At 50.5% G+C, this 12219-nt stretch overlaps 6 protein-coding genes across 6 annotated transcripts; 3 read left to right on the forward strand and 3 right to left on the reverse strand.

Moving 5' to 3' along the window:
* Positions 1-262: 262 nt before the first annotated feature.
* On the forward strand, positions 263-1156 carry N7519_011517 (HIG1 domain-containing protein; the record flags this gene model as incomplete). The annotated part of the gene is made up of 2 exons (XM_057298290.1): positions 263-303; positions 370-1156. 2 exons carry the CDS (start codon positions 263-265, stop codon positions 1154-1156), a joined length of 828 nt encoding a protein of 275 aa, XP_057146172.1.
* Positions 1157-1635: 479 nt separating this feature from the next.
* N7519_011518 (DASH complex subunit ASK1) lies at positions 1636-3127 on the reverse strand (the record flags this gene model as incomplete). Its single annotated transcript, XM_057298291.1, has 4 exons — positions 1636-1772; positions 1838-2816; positions 2869-2975; positions 3037-3127. 4 exons carry the CDS (start codon positions 3125-3127, stop codon positions 1636-1638), a joined length of 1314 nt encoding a protein of 437 aa, XP_057146173.1.
* A 264-nt stretch (positions 3128-3391) lies between these two features.
* Positions 3392-4467, forward strand: N7519_011519 (uncharacterized protein; the record flags this gene model as incomplete). Its single annotated transcript, XM_057298292.1, has 2 exons — positions 3392-3413; positions 3527-4467. The coding sequence occupies 2 exons, from the start codon at positions 3392-3394 to the stop codon at positions 4465-4467; spliced, it is 963 nt and encodes a 320-aa protein (XP_057146174.1).
* Positions 4468-5219: 752 nt separating this feature from the next.
* kat1 (putative 3-ketoacyl-CoA ketothiolase (Kat1)) lies at positions 5220-8977 on the forward strand (the record flags this gene model as incomplete). The annotated part of the gene is made up of 12 exons (XM_057298293.1): positions 5220-5323; positions 5383-5474; positions 5581-5608; positions 5673-5778; positions 5831-6187; positions 6248-6326; positions 6404-6587; positions 6639-6745; positions 7575-7665; positions 7720-7900; positions 7974-8261; positions 8294-8977. The coding sequence occupies 12 exons, from the start codon at positions 5220-5222 to the stop codon at positions 8975-8977; spliced, it is 2301 nt and encodes a 766-aa protein (XP_057146175.1).
* A 166-nt stretch (positions 8978-9143) lies between these two features.
* N7519_011521 (putative zinc metalloproteinase) lies at positions 9144-10188 on the reverse strand (the record flags this gene model as incomplete). The annotated part of the gene is given in 2 exon segments (XM_057298294.1): positions 9144-9349; positions 9363-10188. The coding sequence occupies 2 exon segments, from the start codon at positions 10186-10188 to the stop codon at positions 9144-9146; spliced, it is 1032 nt and encodes a 343-aa protein (XP_057146176.1).
* A 698-nt stretch (positions 10189-10886) lies between these two features.
* N7519_011522 (Zn(II)2Cys6 transcription factor domain-containing protein) lies at positions 10887-12028 on the reverse strand (the record flags this gene model as incomplete). Its single annotated transcript, XM_057298295.1, has 2 exons — positions 10887-11652; positions 11703-12028. 2 exons carry the CDS (start codon positions 12026-12028, stop codon positions 10887-10889), a joined length of 1092 nt encoding a protein of 363 aa, XP_057146177.1.
* Positions 12029-12219: the final 191 nt, after the last annotated feature.

Here is a 12219-nt window from a genome sequence, read left to right on the forward strand (position 1 = left end):
GTCCATTGAAATTGTATGGAAACGAATCAAAGTAAATCCAATTAAATTTCAAATATGCCCAGTGATCTATAGAGAAAAAGCCCAAAATCAAGTCGGCAAGCCAGTTCCGTGCAAGACCGAGTAATGGCCGGGGCGCAACGCCGGAAAAAGAGCAGATCCCGCGGCTCCCACGTCATGCGATCCGGCCTTTGCTTTTTTGGTTTTATATTGGACATTCCACCCTCTTCTTCATTCCAGTCTAAAGAATACGCTACTTTACACAATGAAGTTACTCACTAAAGAACAAGAAGAAGCCCACTACAGGTATGAAATCCCTACACCCTCCAACTTCCATTGATCAGCCCATACTGACGAAACAAACCTCAACAGGTCCGTCGTCAAAGGCGGCACAGTCGGCGGCCTCCTCGGTCTCGCCGGCGGCGTAGCAGGTGTTCTACTTGCCTCACGTCGCTACCACACAATCCGCAACCTAACTGTGCCCATGAAATCCTTCCTGGTGACATCCTCCGGTACCTTCACGGGTATCATCGCAGCCGACCACGCCTCACGCGAGTACGAGAACGAGCAAAACGCCGCATACCAATGGTACGAGAACCGCGAAGAGCGCCTTCGTGCCGAGGAGATGCGCGGTCTCAGCTTCACCGACCGCGCCGCTGCCTTCGCCCGCCGCGAGAAATACAAGATCATCACCGCCACCTGGGTTGCCTCGATGGTTGGCTCTTTCGCGCTGGTCAGTCGCATTCCCGGCCTTACCGGCCAGCAGAAGCTTGTCCAGGCCCGTGTCTATGCGCAGGGTCTGACGCTGGGTGTTTTGTGTGCTTCGGCTGCTTTTGAGATCTCAGACCAGCGTCGTGGTCGTGGATTGCTGGACTCGAAGAAGAAGGCCGCGGCCGCGGCTAAGGCTAAGGTTGAGGATATTTCTGATGAGCAGCCTGTTCACCAGAGTGGTAAGCCTAATGAGGGCGATCTCTGGAAGGATATGGTTGCTGCTGAGGAGGAGCGCTTGAGCTCCAAGCATCAGTCTCTCTATGATAATCAGAAGCAGCAGGCTGCTGGTGCTGAAGGGAAGGAGGAGAAGTCTGAGGAGAGTGATAACGAGAAGGACTCCAAGACGGAGAAGAACGACACCGAGTCCAAGACCAAGAAGAGCTCCTAGATATAGCTCTCTTGCTTCTTGTTCATCCCCCATAACCGCCATTGATCAAGGCCCAGTGCAGACATCGCTGCTCACTTTCATTTCTACCTCCTCTCGAGAGCCTGGAATCTCTGTTGGATAACAATGATAGATGGGAGGGGCGATGGGATTGCTTGGCTTTCATCGCCCGTACATATCCTACGATTTCTTAAGCGTTTGTCTTCATGTTCATGTCTCAAGGGTTCTCCCAGTCCCGAAAAGTGACATTTGTTTTACAGTGTCCACGTGTATGATAGTTCTATAAGCAGTGTCCTCTATCTCTCCTTCTCTACTCTAATGGAAATGAATAGACAAAAAAAGTTGGCATTCGCCGGTAATGACGTCATATTAATATTCACGGGTATTTGGGGTCTAACGTAGCAGAACATGATGGACATGAAAATGAAACGCCAAATCAATGATAAGAACCTATAATCAGCCTTATTTCTTTACGTATTGACTTAGAAGGTTTCATCTTCCAGGTGCTCCATGCGGCGGATCACACTTGGACTTTGGTCGTCGCCAAAGTCATCTGTAATGTCCCCAGCCCCAGCCGTAGCCAGTAAGTCAGTCACGATGCGCTTAGAAGCTTCTCTTGCTACCGAGGCGAAGGAAGTTAGTATGAGTATACTATCAAAAGAGAACCAAGGGAACAAATCTTACCGGGCGTCCTCATCAACCGGCTCTGCGGAATGTGGAACTGCATTGTCTTAGGAGGACTCGGCCCAAGATCCTCATCGTCGTAATCCAGATCGTCGTCGCTATCCCACATTGCCGACTTACCCGCAGACTTCTTAGCAGGTGTCAAAACACTCATTCCAGGCCTGGGAATACCGCGCATGCGATTGCTGCTAGTCCGTCGCTTGCGGTTCGTGCCGGGGGTGTCATTGATGCCTTTGATAGGAGACGAGAAGATTTCCGAGTGCAGCTGTGGTGCCTCCGGCTCCGGGCTGGAAATCGGCGAGTCGTCGTATCCATACTTGGAGGTAGATTCAGCTGGCTTTGGCGTGACAGTGAACTTTGGTCGAGTGTTTGCGCTGCCGCCCACATTGCGGAATCCCTTCCCAAGCGGCGTGGCTTGCACCCGGTAGGTCTTGTCGAGCATTTGGTGCAGTACCGGGTCCGAGGTCTTCTGGTATCGACGGTCTTGGGTGGATGGCTGCGATGCGGGCGGGAGGAATGGTGAGGACATCGGGGTTGTGGCGGAGACGCCGCGTGGGAAGAAGGATTGGCGGCCTGGAGTGGAAGGGAGGGTCGAGGATTCTGGGAGGTCGAATGGTGGTTGGGATTCGTTGACTTGTCTTCTTAGGTTCTCGTAAGAGGACGAGTACTCCATTGAGGAGGTTGTCATGTCGTCCTCGGGCTGATGATGGTGGCCTGGAGCACGCGGAGTGCTGTGGGAAGAGATCGCGAGATCTGTTAGATCGAGGTCGTCTGCCTGGTCGCGGCGGGGTGTTTCATGGCGCTGGGAAGAGGGCGTCTCGTGGGACATGGTCTCGTCGAGGTTGGTGCTCTGGGTTATGTCGGTGGACAACTCTTCCTCCGTGTCTGTCGGGTCCTGCATCGTTTCTTCATCCGTGTTTCGTTCTTCATAGCCGGAGAGAGATACGTTGGCGCTCGCTTCGAAGAATTGCTTCCAAAACTAAAGGGAATCAACAAAACTGTCTATAGCTGTGTCTGCTGGTGGCGCTGACCTTGGAACCTTCCCAGACATCTCGGGAATGCTCGGTATATTGCTCTACCAGAGGCAATATACTCGTAGTAACTATCCGATGAGCTTGACTGAAATTGTGGTCGATCTCTGTATGAACATATGACGATGAGCGGTCTGCCGGACTGTTTTGTTTACTTTTTTACCCTACCTTGCATTGTCAGGGTGATGGACTGCTCCAATTTCTCAAGCTCCTCGGTGAGGGACAACGGCCGTTGGGCCTGCGAAGGTTGGCGAGACATGATGATATCACTCAAGTTCAATTGTATAACAATCGAGTCCAGAGATGGGAGCTTGCAATCACGTCCATCACTTCGACGCGCGGGGAACTTTGCCCAAAGCGGTGTGTATTTAGGGCCGGTGATAAGGGCTTATCGGGTCACATGTGGTAATGTAAGGATAAGGTGCAGGCATCACCGTATCATCTTGTTCCGCTCCATGGATGACAGAGGTGAGTCTTGAAAACGTTTGAAAGAAAAGATACAATTACAATATTCCGGTTCATTATGCCAGCACCACTTGCAAAAGGTATGGCCCTCTACTTCCCTGAACTTCTACGACTTCATCCCGGATCATCCGGGCGGTGTACTCGGCTTATCAGTTCCCCACTGCGTAAAGGATGAGGCTAACCTTTCATGCAGGACTCATCATTACTGTTTCTGTGCTTGTAGCAGCCGGAATTGCCGTGTACGAGTCACCGCAGTTTCAACAATGGGTGACCACCTCGCGGCGCAAGATTGCCGTGGCCCTGCACAACCTCGGCGATGAGATCCAACCTCAAGACATAGCGTTGAGGGAGGACATTTCTATGACTGAGGAGACTGGCGAAGTAGCCGAGGAACGCAGACGGATTGCTCGTGCGGAGATCATGCGACGAGGAACGATCCTTGAATCACGACGGAAGGCCAGCCAGCCGGGCCAGCCTCATAACAGCTTTGATACCCTGGTCGACAATGAGGGCAACCTACTTAAACAAAAAGACCAAAAAGACCACGAATACGGTGTTCAGTCCAACGAAGAATTTACTGCTAACTCAACGGGAGTTGACCTGGGCACTTCGGAGCCCCTCCGCCGAGGCGGCAAGCAAATTGAGACCGACTCTACGGCCACGCTGGGTCGGGATCAGCTGCATCTTGACATTCCCTCGCCCGCTCCCTCGAATCATCCTTCGGAATCTATTATTCAGTTCACGCCTGGGTCTGAAGCACCCGGTGGGGATAGCCTCTTTGATCCATTCTCTCCCAAGTCTCCTTTGTCTGCCTCTGGCTCCAGCCACACAGAAGACCACCAGCAGGTATATTATGCGCACCCAGACGCACCGAGCAATAGAACCTATGAGCATGATCATCTTGTTGAGCTAGATGGTTTCGGCCACGAGAGTGTTCAGTCTCACAATGATGTTTCAGCCGCCCCTTCTACGAGTGGAAGTTTTAGCCATGTCGGAGGATTCGAGGATGAAACGTCCGACGGTACTCTTAGTGACCTTGGTGGGCGTTCTGTTGGTGGTGTGGCTACTCCGGCATGGTCTGACGTGGGTAGTGTAATTAGCAACGAGGATGCTGGACATCATCAGTTGCTCTGATGCACTCGGAACTTCATGGATAATGGACAAGGATCAATGGACGGGCTTTACTGGCTCGGGTATCTTCCTGGTATGGTGTTCGGTGTTTTGGCTTTAGGTTTCAGCTTGGTTGCAATTTGCGTTGGTGCGATACGAGGTACAAGGACTCTTTGTTTACTCGAAATAATAAGGGGTCCATTAAACATGCAATACTCCTAGAAGCACCGCCATAATGTACTAACTACTCTAGATGAAAACTTTACATATGATATGGCATTGTCAATTTGCACTGACCAGTGTTAAAGGAGTCAAAGCCAGGATCGGATGTTGCCTCTCACATTCAATCACCTGCGACATGATTGACGCAATCTCGAAAGAGGGCCTACATTCGTAGTAACCAAGCTAAGTGACGTCCACTACTTTGTATATATACCTCGGCCTACTTTCTACATACGTACATGTATCGGGGTCTGCTGATAAGGGTCAACTGGGGTAATACCCGTGGACCCGGCTTGACTGGTAGACATCCATGGATACGTGGAGAGTTAACCTGGAAATACGAGGGAATTAAGATATAAAACGATCAAACGGCCAACCACATGGGCGGACCGCATGGGAACATCCATGTTGTGACGTAACCACCCGGGCTAGGCCTGAGGAGAACAACTTCGAGTATACGAGGTAGTTAATAGTATTATAGTATTATAGTATTATAGTATAGAGGACTCCTCCATTCTGGTAATTCATTCCATCTTCAAATTCGCATTGGAATCATGGCTACATTCATCACACATAATATCATGGGCACCGCCCTTCAAACTACCGAGAGGTATACAGACTTGCAAGCACGAGATGTGGGTGCCTTTGGAGCAATATGGTATATTTCCTCCTCGGATATTATATTCGTACTGTAAGACCACTAACAGCTAGAATCAGCTCGGCACATGATTCAATGGCCAACCGAACGGTCGCTATAAAGAAGATATGGAATCCCTTTGATAGCCCTGCCCGGGTCAAGCGCACGTATCGTGAGATTCATTTGATGAACCATCTAAAGCATGATAATGCATGTGTGGAAAAAGAGACCAAATACGAACGTGAACACTAACCGCCAATAGTTGATCAACATGACAGATATCTTCATTTCACCAGCGGAAGATCTGTATGTGAATCACTACTAGCTCCTCTATTTCCCAAATTGATTGATACTGAACGTTTTGAAACAGTTATCTTGTAATGGACTGTTGCATGACAGACCTTCATCATTTGATCCAATCAAGGCCGGACCCATTGGAAGGCGAGTTCATCCAGTTCTTCACCTACCAACTGCTGGTATGTCTACCCTAGTTTGAGCTGGAAATGTCAGTGTAACTGACAATTTCAGCGAGGGCTAAAATTCATCCACTCTGCTGGTGTGATCCATCGAGATCTCAAACCTAGCAACATTTTGATAAAAGGAAACTGCGACCTGAAGATTTGTGACTTTGGTCTTGCCCGAGAACAAGATCATCAGATGACTGGCTATGTCTCCACACGATACTACCGAGCTCCAGAGATCATGTTGAATTGGCAGAGATACAGCTTCGCGGTGGATATCTGGAGCACTGGTTGCATCCTGGCAGAGATGCTCCTACGGAAAGTTCTCTTACCAGGCAAAGACAATGTGCATCACTTCAAACTGATCACTGAGATCTTTGGGAAGCCACCTAAAGAGATTATGGAAACAGTTTACAGCGACATTGTACGAATCCTAAACGGCCGGGTTGGATATTGAAGATTAGATGCTGACTACAAGTTATAGACGATGGAGTTTGTGAACTCCCTACCTGAAATAGAACCCAGGCCACTTGCACATACGCTGGGAGATGTTGATCCTGAAGGTATGCCCGTCGAAATCTTCATTGATATCAAGTGCTTCCTGGTCTATCTACCTCCAATGACTACTGACTTTTGCTAGCCGTTCATCTCTTGGAGAAAATGCTTGACATAGACCCACAAAAGAGAATCGCAGCGGCAGATGCTCTAACCCATACATACGTTTCGACCTATTCGGACTCTGACGATGAACCCGAGTGTGAGAAGCAAATTGACTGGTCTTCGTTAGATTCAGAAATGACTACGGAACAATGGAAGACCAAAATGTATGTACCTTTCCAATCTGCAGTGTATTGGTTTCGACTTATCGTTCTCAGGTATTTCGAGATTCTGAACTATCACACTGGTTCCTACAACTGGGAAGACACTAACCCTAAAGCCCAGGGAAGATTTGAGGATTGGATGCGCAAAGAGATAACGGTGGGTACGTATTAGTTGTATTTAGGAAGCTATTTTTTATTCATCTGTATAATAACGCATGAATTTATCCTCTGTGCATAACCGTACAGCTATCGCTCCAAGTGTATGCATGCAGATCTGCACATCAGTAGACTAGCAACGTCGCCTCGATCGAACAAGCAGCAGAATATATCACATCCAAGTATGGAAATTCCCAGATACTAACGACCAACCGAGATCCTCCTGCAACAGCGAAAGCAGTAAGAAAACTAACGTGACAAAGAGCAAAGGGCTGAGTATGCACATGCCCAGCTGCAAAACTTAAAACACAATGGAAAGGTCTAGTCATATCTATATACTAAGAAATGAATGATTTCTTCCTTTAACAGAATTGTCAATTCGACAAACAAACCGAGTTACCTAGGCATCTCCACAAGCCAAGTTTATAGAACTGGCAATCGACTTCGTTGAGGTACTAGATACTTCCTTAAATGAGGGTATACGGGGCAATTAGAAAGTACCAGGTACTTATGGCCGGATAACCTGACCGATGAAATGAACCTCGGCAGTTTCGGGCTAAGCGGAGATCTTCCCTTCTCCCCATACTTCTTTTAAGCCCTTGACTCCTCTTCATTTTGTTATTCATATTTTCCATTTCTCTTTTAATTCTGTACAATTCGTAAGTTATTCTCTTTTCCTAGAATGTGCTTTTGGTTTTTACTCCCCTCGCCCAAAATCTCCGCGCGAAGCTTCCCCGCATTAACGAAAACTTCCATGCCAATAGCTGCAATCTTGAATAAAAACAAGCTGCAGGAAGCAAGAAGAATCTAAAACTGACTGTATACTTTCTTCAGTCTCTCCATATTCATACACCATGGCCGCAGATCGTTTAAGCTCGCTCCTGAGCCACCTCAAGCCCGGCGCCACCAACGGCCTCGCTGCTATGTAAGTCCTCGGATGAGGTCATCTGTGTCTTATGAGTCTAACAAGCAAACACAGTACACAGAAGAACCCCGACGATGTGGTCATCACCCTAGCAATCCGCACACCGCTGACCAAGGCGCGTAAGGGCGGGTTCAAGGACACAGAATTGGACTACATGATCTACGCCCTGCTGAAGGAGACTCTGGCCAAGTCACAGATTGACCCTGCTCTGATCGAGGATGTCTGTCTCGGAAATGTACGTTCGATTTTTTTTTCTTCGCACCACAAACCTATCGATTCCAGATTCCATATTCTAACCCCGAAGACAGGTCAACGAAGTTAAAGCTGCCTACATGGTCCGCGCTGCAGCTCTTGCCGCCGGTATCCCCCACACAGCCGGTGCCTCATCAGTAAACCGCTTCTGCTCGTCCGGGCTGAAGGCTGTACAGGATATCGCGAATCAGATCCAGCTGGGCGCCATCGATGTCGGTGTCGCTCTGGGTGCGGAGCTGATGTCCGCCTCTGGCGACCGGCTGGACAGGCCGTTCAACGAGGAGGTCTTGCGCAACCAGGAGGCCGCCGACTGCATGCAGCCCATGGGACAAACTTCCGAGAACGTCGGAAAGGACTTCGATATCCCCGCGAGCAGCAGGACCGATATGCCGCCGAGTCCTTCCGCCGTGCTGAGGCTGCTCAGAACAACGGCTGGCTCGATGACGAGATTGCTCCTATCGCTGTCAAGGTTAAGGACCCCAAGACTGGCGAGGTTAAGGAAGTTACTCTATCCCGTGATGATGGTATCCGTCCCGGTACTACTTTCGAGTCGCTTTCCAAGATTCGCCCTGCTTTCCCTCAGTTCGGTGATAAGTCCACTGGTGGAAACTCCAGCCAGGTTACTGATGGTGCCGCGTCTGTTCTTCTCATGCGCCGCTCCAAGGCTATCGAGCTGAACCAGCCTATCCTTGCTAAGTTCTGTGGCGCTACCGTTGCCGGTGTTCCTCCTCGCGTGATGGGTATCGGCCCAACTGCTGCTATCCCTAAGCTGCTGAGCAAGTTCCAGCTTGACAAGAATGATATCGATATCTACGAGATCAACGAGGCTTTCGCCTCTATGGCGGTCTACTGTGTTAAGAACCTTGGTCTTGATCACGCCAAGGTCAACCCTCGTGGCGGTGCTATTGCCCTTGGTCACCCGCTCGGCGCAACAGGTGCGCGCCAGATCGCGACCATTCTGAGTGAGGCTCGCCGGACAAAGAGTAAGATTCTGGTCACTTCCATGTGTATTGGAACTGGACAGGGTATGGCTGGTCTCTTCGTCAATGAGCAGCTGTAGATATACAGAGATTAGTTTAACTACGCGACAAAATATACGATCTCCAAGGCATATGAATGAGTTAAATTCAAACGAAGAATATATATGTATGGTATCAAGTGCTATGTAGTTTAAAGCAGAACTCGTAAATCATGAAAGAAGATCGTGCACCAAATGAGTAGCCATATCACTTAGCATCATCTTGCTTCCCGGCCTGACTCTCTCTCTTCATCCTCTCCTCCGCTGCCCGCGCCATGATTTCCCTACGAGACAGCGTCCCATCAGGAGCACTATTTCCACCCCGGCCACCATTCGAGTCGCCCTGCAATCCACCAAGGACAAACTCCCCACCGGTCCACCCACACTCATCAACAAACTCCTCCCCCCTGAGCGCTATCCCAATCACCAGGATTATAAAACTCCTGATTAGACAACTGATTCCCACCAGACTTCCAATCAGCGCGGTCAACCTCCTTCTCGATCTGCGACGTCAAATCCCAAAAGTCACGGTCATGAGGCCCGAACACGCAATGCGCAAGCTCATGACACAGCGTCTTCCGAATAGTACGGTAATCACGGTATCCATCATAGGCATCCGTTCGCAGACGCAACTCAATCACCTCGCCTTTATTCCGGTTTAGACCTAGCGTCCGTGACTCGCTCGTCGTGTGTTCCGCGGGATTCATCTCTGTCAAAAGCGGCACAGAGAACTTGTGCTTTGCCATTGCGGCGCGGATACCTGGGTCATCGCGGAGGCGTTTGAGGAAGTCCAGAGAGCGGTCTGGGTTTGGGAGGTAGGATAGTGGGAGGAGACGGTGGAAGGTGTAGTTGTTGCTTGAGGATGAGAGGGTGTGGATCCCACCGCTGCGGGTGGAGGATGGTGTTTGTTTGTTACGTCTTGCGGCGTTTAGAGCGGCAGCTCGTGCCTCTTGTCGTCGCTTTTCGCTGGCGGATTGTTCGTGCAGATCGGCGATTGCTTTGGCGGGGGTGCCGAGGAGGGTGATCTTGAACTTTGGGGATGAGAGCTGGAGAACCGCGTCAAGGAGAGTGGGTGGGAACGGTGCTTTTTGCATTCCTGGCTTTGGGGCTATGAGGAGCTTTTGGTTCTCGATGGGAATGTTTAGGACGCGCTCTAGCTCGGAGGAGAGGTCTTGTAATGTTGCCGAGGCGGGGACTTGAATGATATGCGCGGTCCCATGGTGGTGGACGGTTAGCTCCTTGGGAAAGTCCATTATAGCGTGTGATTAGATAGGTAGTAGGGAAGAGCTCGTGAGGAAAGAGCTCTTGAGTGAACAACTCGCGACAAGAAGAAACTGCTTATATGGCCCGAATAGGCAGGCGCTGGCGAATTCGACCCGGTTCCACGGAGATAGGTTTGTCAGCACGGAGATAAGCCGGAGCCAGCACGTGATATGTATAAAATTCATGTGAAATTATGCCTCAGGCAGTCAGGCAATTATCTGTCTGTTCACTGACATGCATGCAAAGAGATTAAGTTGTTTCTGTCATCGGCATCCGAGGCTGCCTCTAATGATCGGACAGTGATATCGCTTTAGAGGGCAGATTTCCCCATCGGACCAGGAAGATAGACTATCTTTAATCTCCGTTCCGGTGGCAACACCACACTTCCTCGACATTTTCTAGCGTAGCGGACAGTAGCACCCTTTTACCTACAGCTGATTCCCATTTAAGCCGTGATGATGCCGCGTCCTTCTAGAAACAGTCGATTTCTTTGCGCACAAAACCGTGCGGTTTCATAGCACGTAGGCAAACATTAGTAAACGGCGACTTGACGGATTTAATGGCCATAGGCCCATGGATGGCTCCATAGGCCACCCACATCCCGTGGGAGATGAGGCCAGGAAAACGGTCTACAACAGAAAGAGGAAATTTACGTATATATCTCAAATTTTGGGCCTTCGAAGTCACATCATGACCTTGTTTGCTGACTAGCTTGTGCGAACAACATCAGCAGTACCGCAGCTTCACCCGCCAAGGGCTGGTCCCAGAAACGACGCGACTGAATCTGCTCCACAGCCACCCGATAGCAGGTCTCCAGTAACTCCAATTCTCGCGGTCGACAGTTCTCTTTCATCCGTAATCCCACCGCCATTGCCATGTACACATGGAACTTGGCCATTGAGACCGGGTATCCATCTCCGTGAGTGTCAGGTCGTTGGGAGGATCCGTCGATGATATCGAGGAAGATCCGGAACATGTCATGGCCAAGGGGATATCCCATTCCGGAGGTCTTTTGGAGGAAAATATCCAGAAGGGGCTGGATTTCCACGCTAGTCGGCATGCCACTGAGATTGTCCGTCTCGGGTGGCGGGAAGAAGCTGAAGCTCGGTGGTCTGATGTCTTCTCCCATATCGGCCATTGGGAAGTTGAGATTCGAGTGGTCCAGATCCAGATTGTACTCAGAGATTGACATCGATGACCGTCGCGAGCGGGGCGTTTCTACAAAGTTCCCTGGTGATAAATGGGGGATAGGATCAAGCCCGGGCGATGGACACATCGACATCGGGGGAGATAACGTCATCCCCATGTTCGGCGGCATTAAGCGTCCGTCAAACATGGGGGAGAGGGGACTCGGAGCTGCAGACATTGTGGACGACATGTAGGACGAGGACAACGGAGACATGTTATCAACAAAGTCCACCACTTCGATCCGAGGGATGTCCAGCGTAGAGGGGCTGCTATCGGGGATAAGTGCCCAAATGACTCGGATCCAGAGTCAGCATACTTCGGCGGTTCCAGGTCAGTGAGCAGGTGAAGAGACGGCGGCGAGGAATGACGTGCTGAATGACTATCTCCTGGGTATGAAACCGGCGGGTTTGGTATCCCAGTGCTCAGCTCAATAATGCGCGCTTCCAGCTGTTGTACGCGCTGCTCCAGCGCCGCCTGGCCCTCGCTGCTCTTCTGGGGTCGTACGCAATGGAGTGAGAAACGGCGACAAGTCGCACACGGCGTCTCCCCGTCGCATCGAATTTTTCTTCTCCGACACCGCTCACAAGCGATGATGACGGGCTTCACCCGCGAGGTCCACGACCCAGCAGGGTTATCCCCCATGGTGCGACGGCGTTCAATCCTGGGGGGTATCCAGGTCCGGGACGTGTGAGACAGGTCTTCCATTATGGGCGAGCCAGCCACTCGTGTTCATGATTGACAGATGGCCAAAGGAACAATCAAATGCCGTCAGAGACAGGGTAGAGAGATATGTTCGAGGGCAGAACATCAGCGATGACAGGTCCCTATCGGCG

Source organism: Penicillium mononematosum, assembly GCF_028829835.1.
Source record: "Penicillium mononematosum strain IBT 11891 chromosome Unknown utg000005l:1.0-9366267.0:1.0-9372171.0, whole genome shotgun sequence".
NCBI lineage: Eukaryota > Fungi > Ascomycota > Eurotiomycetes > Eurotiales > Aspergillaceae > Penicillium > Penicillium mononematosum.